The following is a 17,689-nucleotide window of genomic DNA, read 5'->3' as shown; positions in this document are numbered from 1 at the left end:
CTCATGCATCTGGCGAGCTCGCAGTTCAGCGGTCAGGTTGGATGTGATTGAATATCCTTTGACCGTTCTTGATATGAGACAAAGAGTGGTCAAGTTCTTTCGTGTAGGCTCTTCCAACCGCACAATATCGTCAGGAAGCTTTCAAGCCGCCTTGTTTTTTCCGTTGTTCTTAATGTGATTATTGCTTTTGTTGCTTATGTGCGTCATATTGCCACAAGAACAACCATAGTTTCAGACTGAAGCAGATTGGCTGAAACTCAATCTGGTCGTAGATCAGTTGTGCCCACGTTTAGCTTGATCGAGTGATGGACAATGAGGTTGGAAGCCTGCTATCTAGTCCTCTTGAGTGTAGGTTATGGTTAATGCTGTTGCTAGGGGGAAGTTGTTGTAGCTTCTGTCCCAGTTCTCAGTATTTGCCGCAAATTCTGCTGGTATACAAGAACTGACATCGTACAGCTGTGGGTGTAGAGTTGATTGACAACCGATGTGTCATGATTGCTAAGATCGAAGTTCCTTCCTTATGTTCAATTGCTCGCTCTATACGGAATGAGCACGTGGCAGTCAAATCAAACTATGTAGATGGACAGAAATTGAGACGGTCGATTCTCGAAGTGTCATTGCAATCGTCTTTACTACCCAATATATGTAGTTAGACAGCTGCAATAGTTTAGGGCGGTATTCTTGTCTTCGAAGGGTGTGGTGCAGATGTATCAGTAACATATAGAGCTCTGGGTACGCGCACTTAGACCTCTTTACGTTACTAGGATACTATTAGTAGTGGGCATATATAGTACTACACTAGTACTAGTACTCCTGTGTGAATAACCCTTATCTGGCTCTAAGTGTCTAGGCTGATATAATGATATATATCTATAGTATCTATTCGAGCGAGCAACCGAATGAGTATTTGCTCTGCCAGCTATAAATTGGTGAATAACAATTTAGAGGTCAGTGTTTCAGCCTAGTAGTAAGCTGTACTTAGTACCTGTCTACTAAGTTAGTAAGTACTAGTATCTAGGTATCAGTTCCGAACATCAGCCTGGGCAGTGAAATCACAGCTAACGCTGGTAGTAGTACTACTTCATACTTCAATGAACTTTTCCAAGTGAGAGGTTGGGGATATATAATGAAACAATGCGGGTATCAGTTGAGCTAACATTTCGTCGCAGAGTATCGAACCCCGACAAACAGTGAAGATACATGGTGTCGAGTACAATTGCCCTGTTCTAAAAGAAAGCAGTTCAATTGGACTACTAATAACTTCAAAGCTATAAGAAAAGCCAAATTCTACTTAAGCACTCCTGGCACCAATTCTTGTGGGGCTAAGACATGACAATGGCCCGGTCCAGCCGAAGAGCGAAGACAGGCTAATCGACCGGCCGCTGCCTTCCGGTCGGGAAGAGAGAGCAAGAAAGTTAGTAGAGCAGCACTGCCCACTTGCCCAGGACAGGACAGCTGAGCTGAGAGCCTGAGAAGGGCCATTCCGTCACTGTCCAATTGCACTCGGCGGGAAAAGCAAAGTCGCGCCCGTCGACTCAGTCAGACGGAACAAACTGACCCCCCGAAACAATCCCGTACCCTCCCCCCCCCGCTAACGATGGTTTGGTACCACCGCCGCCAGTGACGTTGGCCGTAGCACTATCTCATCGGACTCGAAACATTCTTTTTTCCCTCAAGTCCGGAAAGAGCTCGACGTGCGGCTTAGGACTCCGTGCGTCTTCTAGGAATTACCTAGCCTTTATGGTGGATCTTGACTGGGACTCTCGCTCCTTCAAACCCTCGCCGACACACAATTGCTGATCCTTTGGAGTGCGCTATCCTTGCTTCCCCTCCTACTCCTCCTCCTCCTCCTCTCCTCCCACTTTGGCGGGTTCATGTCAGAACAACTGTGCGTGGATTGATTCCGTCCGCTAAAGCTCCCCAACCATCACAACTACCAATGCAGACCGTCTCCATTATTACGCCAAGTGCAGGTTCATGGTGTCTGATGGTCGCTTGCCGTCAGATAGGTAGCCGGGGATAAGACTCAGCGGCGCGATGAACCAGCCCACCTCCCTTCGCTCGCCGTCCCCTTCATCGTCGATCGATCAACCCGCCGTTGAACTGACTCCCGTCGTTGAGAAGCTCAAGGTCATCTGCGGTGAACATGACATCGACCCCTCACTAGCTGCGACAGCAACCGAATGCCTACTCCGGCTTCGTCATACCTTTATCGACAGTGACCATCCTCGCGAAGCGAAAGAGGACTTTCGACATCTACATGGCTTTCAGACGCTGCTGGATCTGCTTCAGAAAGTCGCAGAATGCTATACCCCGGATCGGTTAGCGAAGGAAGAAAGAAAATATCTCCTGGCCCTTTTTAAGGATACATTGGCGGTTCTGGCAGAGGCGTTAAAGGATCATTATGGGAATAAGAGATACTTTGCGGCTCGGGTACCTGGAGGAGGGAGTGCGGCTCTAGAGGAAGCTCTTGCATTCCTGGCCCAAAAGGTGGACTCCGTGCAGGGAGACATAGAACAATTCTATGGTGGGATTCTGGCAGCGATCCTTTGCCAGGAAACCGTTGCCAGTATATTCACAACGTTGGACTCCAGATTTCGATCGGCTCCAGTGCTACTTCCCAGTGACCTCAAGGCGGAGGTTGATCGATGCGTAGGAACGTCAGAGACCATCGAGGTATCGGATATCTTGGGGCCTTTCATTCGAGTATGGTTGTCCCGGACTTCATCTTCGTCGTCAGAACACCGTCTCCTTCGGTTAGCTGTACCGGCATGTCTCTGTCAACTTGCCCTGCATTCCCAGAGAAACATCACCATAATGCATGCTACAGGTGTGTTATCGTGGATCCTTCCACTTCTGGTCAGCGATGAGCGTCTGGAACAGGAAAAGCTATTATACCGGGAGCTCGCGCGGCTGCTTTGTACCCAGGGGATAAGCAATCTGGAGGACGCAGTTTTCCTCTACCAAAAAGCCCACAGTTGCCCAAAGGTCTCGCGCTTGCTGGTAGATGTTCTGAAGGCCTCTAAAGAACCTGCATCCATACAATTCGATCTCTCTCTGCATGGGTACTGTTCCCTGGAGTTTTCTACTCTGGGGCGCTCGTTCCCCCCCGCAACTTCCTCTGGGTACACACTTTCAGTATGGGCGCGCTTCGACCAATTTGATTCAAACACACATACAACAATATTTGGGGCTTTTGACCCTAGCCAGACATGTTTCCTACTTGCATATCTTGAGAAAGATACCCGGAACTTCATATTGCAGACCTCGATACGGGGGTCGCGCCCCAGTGTCCGATTTAAATCCATCGTTTTCGAACCTGGTCGATGGTATCATATCTGTGTTGTCCACAAGAAGCCCAGACCGCCGTCGTATTCCCGCGCCTCTTTGTTCATAGATGGCGAGTTTGTCGAGCAGCTGAAGATAGAATATCCGTGTATGCCTGCTGCAATTGCTCCCAACCGATCTGCTAGGGTCCAAGCATTTTTTGGCACCCCTCAGGACCTGGCTATGAGGCTGGGGAAGGATGTGTCCACGTCTCGATGGTCATTAGCCAGTGCAATCCTTTTCGAGGAAGCTTATAGCGATGACATGGTTGCCGTCTTCTACAACCTCGGGCCCCGCTATCATGGCAACTTTCAAGACTGCCTTGGCTCTTTCCAGACATACAAGGCTTCCGCGGCTCTGAACTTGCGCAATGAACATTTACACCCCGGTAAAGAAGAGCAGTCGGATATCGTTGTTGCTATCCGGCGGAAAGCAAGTAACCTTATCCGCGAGGCTTCCATATTGTTGAACGTTTCGCCTCTTGCAGTGCTAGACGACGACGACAGTAATACCGTGGATGAGTCCCGGCTGATCAAGTGCTTATCAAAGCAAGCCGCTAAGAATCTACATCAACTAACCAAGTCCGGAGGGAATGCGATAGTAGTTAATGGAGCTACACCTGCTATCAATGACGCACTGACTCAGGCACACGGCATTGGGGTCTTGACAGGTGACCCAGTAGTTGCGGTGCCACGCTCTCTGGATGATGCAGGTTGGCGTATTGGGGGGTGTGCGGCTGTGCATCTGAGCTTGCTCCATGCAGCGGACACTGGGGAGTCGACCTTGCTAGCGGTCGAGGCACTGTACGAGGCAGTGCAAGACAACTGGAGGAATAGCGAGGCAATGGAAAAGGATAATGGATACGGAATCCTTGCGGTTTTGTTGCGCGAAAAGCTTGGTTTGCCGTCGGGAGCTGCTCCCACAACGTCGAAGACGCCGAGCGTTTGTGCCAGCTACGAGGAACGGTCTGCATTAGCTCTGGCACTTCTCCGCTTGACGTTGAAATTTGTTGGGTACGACTTCGAACAGCCTAACCGGTCCATTATTACAAATCCGTTGGCGTACAGGGTCCTACTCGTCGACCTAGAAGTATGGAGAGCTGGTGAGGCAGCTCTCCTCGAGTTGTATTACTCTCAGTTTTGTATATTTGCCAGTGAAAGTAAATTTCGCCGGTTCAATGCAAAGCGACTTGCTCGCATGCGTGAGTCTTCCGGAACAATCTCCTTACGACCCGGTTATGCTGATAATCAATAGGCGTCAACAAGAAGTTACTCGAGGCCCTCAAGGTAGAGGAGTGTACCCCCGAAGCCTTGCGTCTATACACTGCCGCTTTTGGATCCCTCATGGAGAGCAGCTTGTCGGCGGATTTGCTTCGATCATTATCTCTCTTTATCACCTACGCTCTCCATAAGCCAAAGGAGTCAAGTAAGCTACAGAAGAAGAAGAGCATGAGATTCAACGCAGGCATGCGGCAGCGAGCGACTTCTGACTCGAAAGCTAAGTACGTGTCGAGCACTGTGATTGCCACGGAAATGCTTCGGATGTATTGTTCGTTACTCTGCAATGCACATGATCTTGGCCCCATAAAGAAGTTTGCCAAGGCTGTGACTAATAAGGTCGGGTCTAATTCTCCCCTCACTAATAGGAAATGATTACTGACTTCACTATAGTGGCTTCTATATCTATTGTGTGAAGACGAACCGGAGATTGTAATTCTGGCGACAAAAATCATAGCTCGTTTGTTGGTCACTCATGGCGGCAACTATGACAAGAAGTTCACGGAGAAAACAGGGGGTTATATTATCATGCGGCATTGCCTGCGAAGATGGTGGAAAATACCGGCCGTATGGTCCAGCTGCTTTGCCATATTGTTTGGCCTAGACGTCGGTAAAATGATCGTTGACAGGCCCTTCAGTCAAAATGGACTTTCGGATGCCTTCCTATCCGGCGGTCACTTGCATATAACATTCCCTGAAATTTTCCCAGTCATCGCTGAGATGATGCAGAGTGCCCTGAAGAAGACAGTCTTGACTAACGATAGCTCGCGGTCCGACGCACAGGGCCTTGCGCATCTGGTTTCTAGTGGTCAATCGACCAAGCAAACCATGTTCTCTCACACGGCCGCAGCAACGGTGGCCGAAGAGCAATTGCTTTTCAATACAGTCACTGACTTCTTTGCTACCCTGCATGTGAAGTCTCAAAGTTTTCGCGAATTCACCACGCAGCCAGAGTACATTCAGCATCTGTTCTACGTGCTGTTTCCGGTGGTAGTTGGCTGCGACGCAACGAGCACGGATGCTGAATTAAACCCTCGTGCGGCTAGTCTTGATTTTGGAGATCAGAATCTGGTTCTCCGCCCGCGCTCGAGAGGAGCCGCTTCTCTGCGAACAACCACCGTGGAGCAACCTGGAGCGCGCGATGATGCTGCTGGGGCACTTGGCCGCGGTTCCTCTTTTGTGCTTGTCTCATCTGATCGGGGAACCTCTCTACCATCATCCGCGCGCATTATTCACGCGTATCATCCGAGAAAGATCGAGGATGTGGGGAATCCCGAACACCCCTTCGTCATCAGCATACTCAGTTTGGCTCTTTCCGTCTTCTCGGAGCAGTTATTGGAGCGGAAGGACTTTTCTGGTCTTGGTCTCTACCTGAAAACGCCACCGGGACTGCTCGAACACCGGGCACACTTCAACTCGTGGGTGTTGAAAAATTTCCTTTTGACTGTGCAAGAGGTCATCTTTTCCAAAGTCCAGCTACTTGCAGAACCACGCGTGCTCACCAATTTGGGACGATTCATGACACACCTTGGGGAGGCTGTGTTCGAAGGTTGGTTTGTTGACGGGGCGGCTGCAACTCTTGAATTCGCAGGGGCAATCCTCGAGTATCTGCAACGGCCCGATGTCTCTTGTCTCAAGAGTATAAGGCTCTGCAGTCAAGCTGTGTCCACAATTCGGTCGACTGTTTTCCGCGTCGTCTTGCTTCGGCTATCGGAAGTCGAAGGCACGGAAGCTCTTTCGTTTCTGAGCCGCCTGTCCTACTGGCAGGTGATTCTCCTTTCTGGTGACGCTCAATCAAATCACCTGCAGCTGCTATGTTACCTCTTGTACATCAAGCTAGACGACGGAGACGAGAATGTGCGCCTGGCTGCAGCAGGGCTCTTCCGAATTCTGCTAGTACAGAAACCTGCCGACATGGCTACCATACTTAGTCAAGCGTCAATAACCCTACAAAAGCGGTTGTCTGCTGGATTTGAAGCTCTAATGGGTATGGATGATGCGGCTTTCTTACGGTGGTTTAACGATCGTGAAGAGGACCTACACTCTTTATTCTTTGGTGTCATATCCAAGCATTGGGAAGACTTCGTTCACGAAGAGAATTCCAAGATCGAGACTTCGTCGCGTAACCGAATTTCTAAACGCCAGGAGAAGCTGAAGCAATGGAAGCACATAGATAGCTTCGGTGACGAAGTGACACGCAAGCACCTCGTAACGTTCCCCCACTGGGCATCGAACATATCAGGATCGGAGTTTCTGAAGTTCCAAAGGGCGCTCCAGGACCACCAAGATGATGCAGTCTTCATGTGGACGACCTTTTCAAAGCTTACATTGGATCTACGACGGTTCGGCGGTCTCCTGGCCGAGGATAAGGAGCGAAAGTGGCGCTTGGATCAAACAGAAGGACGGAGCCGTATGCGCCTTCGCATAGTACCCGATGAGACGGATGAGAGGCAAAATTACCAGCCGAAACGGAAGGCATCCGAGCCTCCCGTGATCAAAATTGACACCGACGTTCGACCTTCATCCAGTGCTGGTACTCTTGGGTTGACCCCTACGGTCGCGAATAATGAGGCTGGAGAGGGTGCTTCGCAAGGCATTTCGCCAGATAGCCGGAGTATGCTCGAGGATAGCTTCGAAATGATTGAAGACCCGAAGGCTGATCTTGAAGACTACGAGGACAAGAACCGCAAAGTCATGCGGAGTCTCCATCGTGGCGATCAGGTTGAGGGTGTGTGCAACATGTCTCGTATCATTGGGTTGGAGGCATTCGAGGGGCTTCTGATTCAAGGAAAGGATCATATCTACATTCTGGATAACTTCTTCCAGAGATCTGATGGCGAGATCGTAAACGTATGGCAAGCTCCGTCAGACGAACGCGACCCTTACGTTCGCATGATTGCCGGCCGAGAATCTAGTGAGCGCAAAGCACAGGAGCATGAAACAAGAAGTTGGAAATGGTCTGATCTGATCAGTATCTCCAAAAGGCGCTTCCTTTTCCGTGATGTGGCGTTGGAGATCTTCTTCACCGATGGGAGTAGCTATTTGCTAACACTCATCTCGTCGCGAGCCCGAGATATTCTATGCAGTCAGCTCGCGACGAAAGCTCCCCAAGTGACCGGCAGTGTTGGCCACGCGCGTCCGGAGGATGTTTGGAGGTTTGAAACCCTTCGCAGTCAAGACGACGCACCGCAATCTCTCGGGTCAAAATTTGCCAGCGTTTTCGGCCACTCTCCGCTCTATCCAGCTACGCGCAAATGGGTCAAGGGTGAAATCTCCAACTTCCACTACCTTATGCTGATCAACACACTTGCTGGGAGGACGTTCAACGACCTGACTCAGTATCCCGTGTTCCCATGGGTGCTTGCCGACTATACAAGTGACGAACTGGATCTGAACGATCCTAAAACGTTCCGTGACTTGTCCAAGCCCATGGGCTGCCAAACGCCAGAGCGAGAGGCGGAGTTTAGAGAACGGTATAAGGCTTTCGCCGAGATGGGTGATGACGACGCTCCTCCCTTCCACTACGGGACGCACTATTCTTCTGCGATGATCGTGAGCTCATACCTGATCCGACTGCAGCCTTTTGTCAAATCCTACCTTCTCCTTCAGGGAGGTACGTTTGATCATGCCGACCGCCTCTTCTACTCGGTTGGAAAGGCGTGGGAATCTGCGTCACGCGGCAATATGTCGGACGTACGGGAGTTGATACCCGAGTTCTTTTACCTCCCTGAGTTTTTGGTGAATTCGAATAAGTACGATTTCGGGCTCTTGCAGAACATGACGACTGTGATTGACTCGGTGGAATTACCGCCCTGGGCCAAAGGCGATCCCATGATCTTCATTGCTAAACACCGGGAGGCGCTCGAGAGTCCGTACGTGACCCAGAACTTGCACCATTGGATCGATTTGGTATTTGGAAGCAAGCAAAAGGGAGAGGCCGCGGTCGAGGCAGTAAATGTCTTTCACCATCTGTCCTACCAAGGTGCCAAGGACATCGACTCTATTGATGACCCCGTGGAACGCCTTGCCACGATCGGTATCATTCACAACTTCGGGCAGACACCGCATCAAATTTTCAATCGGCCTCACTTGCAACGCGAAGACCCCGGACATCGAACGCCCCGACTGGATCGGCTTGCCGAATCGCTGACACAACAGCCCCTTGCGATTCTTGGTGAGAATCTAACCATGATATGAATAATTCCATGTTGACTAATGTGGGAATAGATATCGGCGAACGAGTGGCCACCTTATCGATGAAACAAGACCGTCTGCTGTGTGCCGCTGCCTTGCGACTCAACATCCCCCCTAGCTACGACAAGTATATGGAGTGGGGATTCTTTGACGGCAGTGTTAGATTCTACTCTGCGGATAGCCGACGGGTACGAAAGTCTAGTCATTGGATTTTGGAATGTCCTGTCAGAAGTACAGCAGCTAACAAGACTCTAGCTACTGGGTCACTTTGAGCATCTTCATATCGGCCAACTGTCCTGTGCGATCTTCGCAGATTCTCGAACGTTGGTAACCGCCGGCGCCGACTGTACGGTGTCGATCTGGACCTTCACCTCATCCATCAAGTCGGTTGATCTACAGCCCACGGGGTCACTATTTGGACACCGCTCCCCGGTGACTACGCTTGCGGTGTCACGGTCATTCAGTACGCTTCTGTCGGCATCCACGGACGGGCAGATTATGCTTTGGGATCTCAATCGGCAGTGTTTTGTACGGGAACTGCCAGGCAGCGGGCCTGTCGATGTAAGCATGCTGTTTTCCCATATCGTACTATCACGTCATGTATACTAATGCAGGTACAGTGTGCTCGGATCAACGATGTGACGGGAGAGATCATGATTTGTCGACGCGACCGAGTCAGCCTCTACACGCTCAACGGGTCACTGCTCCTGGAACAGATCCTGTGCGATTCAGTGGACGACTCGATTATGACATGTGTCTTCTACGAAGGGGTGAACAATGAGTGGCAGGAGCGCGAGCTGCTGTTCACTGGACACCGAAGAGGCGTCGTCAACGTAAGAGCCCTATTGTACTGCCACGGACCTGAGGTGCTGATGCTAATAAAATACAGATTTGGAGCAAGATCATCCATCACGGACGATTCGAGTTGGAGTTGATCCGGCAACTGCACCATGTGGACAGTCACCGCGACAATGGAGCCAATATCTCGGCGGGAATTAGTTGCATTATGGCCCAGCCACACGTGGTGTATACTGGCGATGAACTGGGACGAGTGGTAAGTGTGGCTAACATTTTGGGGTAAAGGGTTAGATCGCGTATGCTGACGGGTTATCTAGTACGAATGGAGCTGTGTCCAGCGCCGGTGAGGAGGGCCATTGTTGTCAACTACTTTACTGTGATCTGTCTACCACCGGGGAAAAAGTGGACTCCGCGGAGGGCCTCGGATCGAGTCCACGGAGAAGGAGGTCATCGTGGGATGGACCTCGTCTCTTTCCCAGGTCGGTGCCCCACCAAACCTCCGGGCATGTTTGATGCTCTTGTGTCTACCGATATTGTATGCGCCGAGTATTCCAATCCCGTAAACATATCTCTCTTGTCAATATGCTGCCTGTCTCATACTGAAGACGGAAAGAACGCGCTGGAGAGGTGCGAGCGACTCCAATTGTAATTGTTGTCGTAGCAAATGGGCCGCGGAGCTAGAATAGTTGACCGTGGGGGAGAACCGAGCTACTGTTTTAGAACCGTTACCTACTTTAGTCAAATGCCTCCGGAGGGTGGTGGGATGAAAGAAGAGGCCAAGCCATAAGGAGAAGATGGCATTCGAAACGCGACCCTATTTCCGTAACTTAGTATTGAACACGGTTCGCTGACAAGGCCGATGATGCTGGCTGGGAGGAGGGGGATCTCCACCGGAAGGACTGCTGTGCTCCAGAGGGAATAAAGGGAACACCACGGAAGGAGGGGTGTGTGTGGACAAGCTCCGGTGAGGGAAAAGGAGTGGGAAAAGAGGAGCAGTGTGGACCGGGGATTGCTGGTCGGTTGCCGGAGCACTCTGCGCCGACCAGCCCGTGGTGTATGTATGTATGTATGTATGTATGAGAAGAGAAGCTGATGGAAAGAGAAAGAGGTAGTAAGGAAAGGGGATAAAATGGATTATTGGTTGATCAATCAGAATGAGAGGATGTATATTGCGAATGGAAAGGGAAGAAAATTGAATTGATGTGAATGGAAGAGATGGGAGGGAAAGGAAAGGATGTACCGTACCATAGATAGATATTGCTGGGTAATGCTATGATAATACTCGGTAATTATTGTTGAGGCGAAAAAGAAAACAGAAGGGAGGGAGGGAAGGGAAGGGAAGGAAAGGAAAGGCATAGCGTCATCGGCCCTTCTTGCCCAGCTTTGCCCCACCATAACATTTTGGTAAGGAAAGAGCAACCCCTCCTCACTCTGACGGGCCTCTCGTTGCTGCTGCTGCTCTCTGCTCTGCTTGGTTGCTCCGGCTTCGTCGCCACGTTCTCGTTCCCCTTCTTATTTCACTCTCCGTTTCTTCCGCTTCTTACCTTCTTCTTCCTCTTCTCTTCCTTCCTTCTTCATACTATCTGTCCAATCTCTATATACCCCTCTCCCCCCCATCTCATCTTACTTTGATCACCTTTCATCCTTTTATCCTCCAAACCTCCACCATGTCTTCTTCTCTCGAGCAGCTCAAGGCCACCGGCACTGTAAGTCATTCATTGCTTTGCCGACATCGCCGTGTCATCTTCACAACATCGCTAATCATCTATCTTCTCATCAATTCAGGTCGTCGTCTGCGACTCCGGTGACTTCGCCACCATTGGCAAGTACAAGCCTCAGGATGCCACCACCAACCCCTCCCTGATCCTCGCCGCCTCCAAGAAGCCCGAGTACGCCAGCCTCATCGATGCCGCCGTCGCCAAGGGTAAGGCTGAGGGCAAGACTCTCGACGAGCAGGTCGATGCCACCCTCGACCGTCTGCTGGTCGAGTTCGGCAAGAAGATCCTCGAGATCATCCCCGGCAAGGTCTCCACTGAGGTCGATGCCCGCTTCTCTTTCGACACCCAGGCCTCTATTGACAAGGCCCTCCACATCATCAAGGTATGTCATCAATGTATTACTTGTAAAGGCGAGTTGCTAACGAATTACTACAGCTCTACGAGGAGAACGGCATCTCCCGCGACCGCATCCTCATCAAGATCGCCTCCACCTGGGAGGGTATCAAGGCCGCTCAGGTCCTCCAGTCCCAGCACGGCATCAACTGCAACCTGACCCTCATGTTCTCCACCGTCCAGGCCATCGCTGCCGCTGAGGCCGGTGCCTACCTCATCTCTCCCTTCGTCGGCCGTATCCTCGACTGGTACAAGGCCGCTCACAAGCGTGACTACACCGCCGAGGAGGACCCCGGTGTCAAGTCCGTCCAGAGCATCTTCAACTACTACAAGAAGCACGGCTACAAGACCATTGTCATGGGTGCCTCTTTCCGTAACACCGGTGAGATCACCGAGCTGGCTGGCTGTGACTACCTGACCATCTCCGTAAGTTTTCCATGTTTCTCTATATCTGGTACATAAATTAACATGATCTAGCCCAACCTCCTCGAGGACCTCTTCAACTCCACCGCTGCCGTCCCCAAGAAGCTCGACGCCGCCAACGCCGCCGGCCTCGACATCCCCAAGAAGACCTACATCAACGACGAGGCTCTCTTCCGCTTCGACTTCAACGAGGAGGCCATGGCCGTCGAGAAGCTGCGTGAGGGTATCTCCAAGTTCGCCGCTGACGCCGTCACCCTCAAGGACATCCTGAAGCAGAAGATCCAGGCATAGATTGGGAGACTGATCTGATGTGTGCATTTTTGTGATGACCTTTTTTCTTTTACTATTATTCCCATGTGTAAAATTGATGACCTGAAAAATTCGTTTGGGTAGATACGAATTATGATTATCATATGCCATTTACCAATTGCCATTGTAATATAAGTAATACTATAATCTAATGTAAACGGCAGCAATAGAGTACGAAGTTTCAAGACACTTTAAGCCGCACCACCATCAACATCATTCAATCGAAACCATGACTTCAGATTTCGGTAGTATCACATGATCGGCGCCTGCCTCCTTCACCTGATGCCATCGACTGACTTACTGCCGTTCTTCATAAGAGACCCATAACTGCACCAGAGGGAGAGAAGAGGCATAGTGCCAGTAAAGTGATTAGTATGTAGCGACGATGACTGATCGTTTTCTAGGTACTAGCTCAAGAGCGCCTTTTTACTCTTCGATATATATTATAAGGGGCCCAAGGCCAGTCCTTCTTTGGGCCACAAGAAGCCCAGTCATCCCTATCTTCATCCTCTTAATAAAATGAGATATCGGAGGATGTCGATGGTAAGTAAGTTAAGTAAATCTCCGGAACACCGTTGTGTATATTTCGTGAAAGGATTCGGTGTCGAAGAACAGGCCAGAGAGAGATATATAGTAAGAATGTGAAGCACCAGACGCGAAATCGTCATTGTCTTTATCTGCCCCTCTGTTCAATGGAAAAAGGTAGAAGAGGTAGAGAAATATGAAAAATTCCCAGAGGGGAGCATAGTAATCATCTTCGTCTTCCTTGTAGATCATGGGAAGAGGAAGGAACGATTGTCGAAGATGATGTTATTATTAGGGATGCCATCGTCACCCTCTTTCTTGTTCTTTGTCCTTGTTCTTGGAAGAAGAGAGACCAGGAATATGGATGATGAAATAGCACCTGATGCCGGTGGGGTTATCATCTTTTGTCTTCATCTTCGATATAGGTACCAGAGGAAGCGCCAGAGATTAATAATTAGAGGGCCCAGGCACCATCGATAAGACACTTTCTTCTTCTTCTTCATCAGGGATAAAAAGACCAGTAACTGCCGTTCTTATAATTGGACGAAGGCCGGAGATATCGATATTAAAAGCCCAGACGCCATCGTGATCGTTATCACCTTCGTCGTCACTATAGAAAAGGAAGACGAGGGATATAGAAGACAGGACCCCCACACAGCTTCAAACGGGTCACTGCCGTTCTTATCATCGAGCAAAGGCTGGAGAGATAATGATTCGAACCCCAGGTATCTTCGTAGCAACTGTCTTCTTCATTCTTATTGTCGAAGAGAAGACCGGAGATATCAAGGCTATGTCGCAGGTACTACCATATGGTAGTACCCGTCATCTTCGTCATTAGAAAAAATAAGGCTGAGAGATATAGATGTGAAACACCAGGCGTCGACAGATATAACTTCCTCCTCTTCTTCATTCTCCCTTATGGAGGAGAGCCAGAAATATCAAAAATAAATCCCCACACACCCATCAGAGGAGTCATTTCCGTTCTCATCATGGATCAAAGGACCAAGATATGCAAGAGAAGACCCCCGATATCTTCGTATAGATCGTCTTCTTCATCCCCATCTTTGAGGATGTCATAGAGATGTTAAAATTTATAAGACCCTAGACGCCATCGAAGAAGTCACCTTCATCATCGCCATTGTAAAAATAAGGCAGGGAGATATTGAGAATGAAACACCAGGCGCCGGCATAGATGTCTTCCTCCTATTCTTCTCCTTCATTTTCCGTGATGAAGGAAGGTCGGAGACATCAGAGTGTGAACCGTCCAAGTTGATTTAGGACGAAGGTCAAATAGATGAGAATGTACACTCCTTCGCCAAGTCCCCTTTCTTTTCCCGCAAGTGACCCGCTACGCTGGTAGTCACTGCTATCGGTTATTATATCGCGGTTCCGAAACCTTTATCGGGATTTATCCTCTTCTATATCCTCATTTACGAGAGGGAGAGACAAGAGAGATAATATCTGTAAGTTCCCGATGCCATTGTAGATATCATCTTCGATTCCACCATAGAAAAGCGAAGAGAAAGATATAAGGGTTCAAGGGTCCCCGAGGCACCATGGCGGTCATCATCATCTTCTTCATCGGAGTGGTTTCCAGAAATATCAGAAAACAAACCCAGACGTCGTTGTGTTTAAGGGCCTCTTTCATTGGTACCGAAAAGGAAAGGCAAGAGAGGTTAATGATAGGAATTCAACCCTCCAAACGTCGTAGTTGTTTCCACGATTGAAGGAAGACCAGCAGATATGAAGAATAAAACTCCGGACGCTATGGTGGTCATTTTCTTCATCATTTTCGATGGGAAGGACCAGAGAGATAAAGATAAAATCCCAGATGTCATTGTAGATATCATCTTCGCTTTCAGTATAGAAGAAAGAAGGCAAAGATATAAAGTTAAAACCCGAGGCACAATGGTCGTCGTCATCTTCTCCATCCCCACCACAAAGCGAAATGTCAGAGAGATGATTATACATGACCGCATCCGCCGGCCAACAAGGTAAGCCACCTAGTCTGCTAATGAGCAAGTAGCTCCATGTGACCTCTTTCTTTCCTTTTCGTTGCTTTCATCGAGCAATATTAAACGAAAGATGGCCATTCTCTGGACCTAGCTAGTCCTATAAGGAATATCACAGGCCAGCATAACTTTGACCATCAGCAGATATGTGAGACATGGCTGATGGATGGATAGTTGAGCCCGATAGTAAAGGGGAACGCCCCATTCGCGATCCAATCATATAAGTATATTGTCGATTGGGTTCTCGCGTGGTGTAAGTAGTAGTAATAAGCGAGTATATCGTGTCTCTGTCTCTCTTCTTTTTGCTGATAGGAGGGTGGAATAGCAATAGAAGAGAGATTATGAGGCATTGAACATGCGTTGGTCCAGGCGGTATCGCTGAAGATGGTACTGCAGTTATCATAGCTCTGCCCATTGATAAGAAAGAGGTAGAGAAAGGCAGATAAATAGAGAATGAAGGGGTAAGCCCTATTCTTAATTCAATCATGGTATGGGTTCGTAGATTGAATCCTCGCGTGGATTTGATATAGTAGTGATGAGCGAGAATATTATATTATGCTTCCTCTTGTTCTGCTGGTAGGAAGGAGGAGGGGAAGCAGAAAGATAAAGGAGCGATAAACAATTCTTTGGTTTCGTCGGTGTCATTGAGGATGATATCGTATTTCAGCTCTTCCTATCGTCAGGAAACAGGTAAAGAAATTATTGTTCTTCATTGAGTTGCATTGTGGATTGGTGGACTGTTTCCTCGAATGGATCCTGTATTGATGTTCAAGTCCATTGCGTCTTTATGTGTGAATTCTTGTCCCCTTTCTTTTACTGTCAGGAAGCAGCAGTAGAGACTCAATAATGTCGGATAGTTGGTGTAGTAAAGGCCACCACAACCCTAAGCATCAGCCAAGAACGTGACCTTTGGCTAATATGTACCCAGATGTAGTAAGTGGGCAAAATCGCAAGTCATGAGCGTGGCCAGCGTAAATAGAGTTCACAAGTTGATATCTGCAAATGCATATCTTGGAAAGGAGTCGAGACGCGACAGAACGTAATCCAACCCACAGTAATTTGATAATAAGGTGCTCATTGGATTATCGTGTGGAGTAAGTTGCAGGTAGTAATGAGCGAGCCCATCATGCCTTGTGATTGGCTTTCGTGCTCTTTCCCTCGCTATTGGAAAGATAAAGTCACAATATAATGATAAAGAGGATAATCGCGGCATAGAAGATTGCAGAATAAAACGGTCGACATAACCCTTCGCATCTTCCAGAGATCATGACCCGATGATCAGGTGTTGTTGATAGGATCCTTGACTAACTACCCTTACTATTGCAAAGGAAGTAGACGATGGGATCATAGAGTGCATGATAACATAGTAATAGCGACGCGATTATAATTTATTTTGTAGATTGGATCATCGCTTGTTATTTCCTGCCATCGGTTTTTATTGCCGGGAAGCAGTTGTTGTGAGAGCGACTGCTTTTTTGAATATTATTATAAGAACAGTCACTAGTTGATCGCAACACCTTGTTGGCTGGATCGTTGAGGTTAGTTGTGATAATGTTAGTATCTCAGGGGATACTAGCTAGACCATCCCTGTTGTAATGGCAAGTAAATCTTGCATCAAGATCATGATATGTTAGAGTTCAAATGATCGCATGTAGTAGTAGTTTCGAAGATGAGCGATTCATCGCCTTCTTTTCTCTTTTCCTTCTGGTAGGGATCAGTAGTAATAATAATATTAAGGACAACCATCGGCTGACCCCAGCTCTTGTCGCCCTTGGCAAAGGAGGTGTCTATGGAATCGTAAGTGTAGTAATGAGAGATCTCTTGTGCCATTCTTTCCTTTCTTTTGCTGTCTTGTAAGAAGCAGTAATATAAATGAGAAGGCAGACAATCGTCAGTTGTTCCTTGGTATTGTTTCTGCCGGATACTTGGCGACATCGTCGTTATCTCAGTGGATAGTATTTATAAAGACCATTGACTCATGGGGGTAGATGCTAGAAGCATGACGGGATGGCAGTACTAGCAGAATATCTAGTGTCTGGCTTCACCAGAAGATCCTCAAGATCACTCGTCGGGTAATTCTTGCTCTGCTGTTGCGAACTAATACTGGTTATAAGAAGACGGACAACGATCGATTGATCCAAATCATGGCGCTGATACTTAACGAGTGTCTTTAGCGTCCACATAGTGCCATTAACCAGACCATTTAACGGGAAGTAAATGTTGAGCTTGATGATGGACTGGTAATGTTGATCCAACTGTATCTCTTCGGTCGACTGAATCATCACGTGTAGTAGTAATGAGCGAGTCGGCCGTAGATTTCTTCCTTCCTCTTTGAGTTATTAAGAAGCCGAAAAAAAAAAAAAGAAGAAGAAAAATCATTTGTTCTTCTCAACTCATGCCATGGCCACAACTTTGCTATTTCGTCAATGCCCAGATATTAAACATGCCATTAGTGGGCGGGAAATAGCCCTTGCGATCATGACGGAATGATCGTAATGAATCGATCATGTATACATGCTATCGATTTGTTTCTTTTGGTTACCAGTAGCAAGTCTGTCTGATTATTCTCTCTTTGTAGTATCAGTTATGATAATGTCGTGGTGAGCTTCTTGCTTTCCGGTTTTGCTGTTAAGAAGCAGTAACGAAAAGGTTATCCTAGCCATTGTCGTTTCGGCCCTGGCAGTGGCAGATAACGTCGCGATGAGCAAAATAT

At 48.5% G+C, this 17,689-nt stretch overlaps 2 protein-coding genes across 2 annotated transcripts; both read left to right on the top strand.

Annotated features, from left to right (window-relative positions):
* Nucleotides 1-1,760: 1,760 nt before the first annotated feature.
* BO79DRAFT_9986 (Beige/BEACH domain protein) lies at nt 1,761-10,342 on the top strand. Its single transcript, XM_025689824.1, has 8 exons — nt 1,761-4,528; nt 4,582-4,943; nt 4,998-8,778; nt 8,832-8,986; nt 9,054-9,359; nt 9,419-9,631; nt 9,688-9,852; nt 9,914-10,342. Exons 1-8 carry the CDS (start codon nt 2,038-2,040, stop codon nt 9,941-9,943), a joined length of 7,503 nt encoding a protein of 2,500 aa, XP_025540842.1. The 5' UTR covers nt 1,761-2,037; the 3' UTR covers nt 9,944-10,342.
* Nucleotides 10,343-11,087: 745 nt separating this feature from the next.
* Nucleotides 11,088-12,548, top strand: BO79DRAFT_286948 (sedoheptulose-7-phosphate:D-glyceraldehyde-3-phosphate transaldolase TAL1). The gene is made up of 4 exons (XM_025688526.1): nt 11,088-11,302; nt 11,382-11,696; nt 11,750-12,133; nt 12,185-12,548. The coding sequence occupies exons 1-4, from the start codon at nt 11,264-11,266 to the stop codon at nt 12,419-12,421; spliced, it is 975 nt and encodes a 324-aa protein (XP_025540841.1). The 5' UTR covers nt 11,088-11,263; the 3' UTR covers nt 12,422-12,548.
* Nucleotides 12,549-17,689: the final 5,141 nt, after the last annotated feature.

This window comes from Aspergillus costaricaensis, assembly GCF_003184835.1.
Source record: "Aspergillus costaricaensis CBS 115574 unplaced genomic scaffold BO79scaffold_12, whole genome shotgun sequence".
Classification (NCBI taxonomy): domain Eukaryota; kingdom Fungi; phylum Ascomycota; class Eurotiomycetes; order Eurotiales; family Aspergillaceae; genus Aspergillus; species Aspergillus costaricensis.
This window is presented reverse-complemented; position numbering and strand designations above follow the sequence as displayed.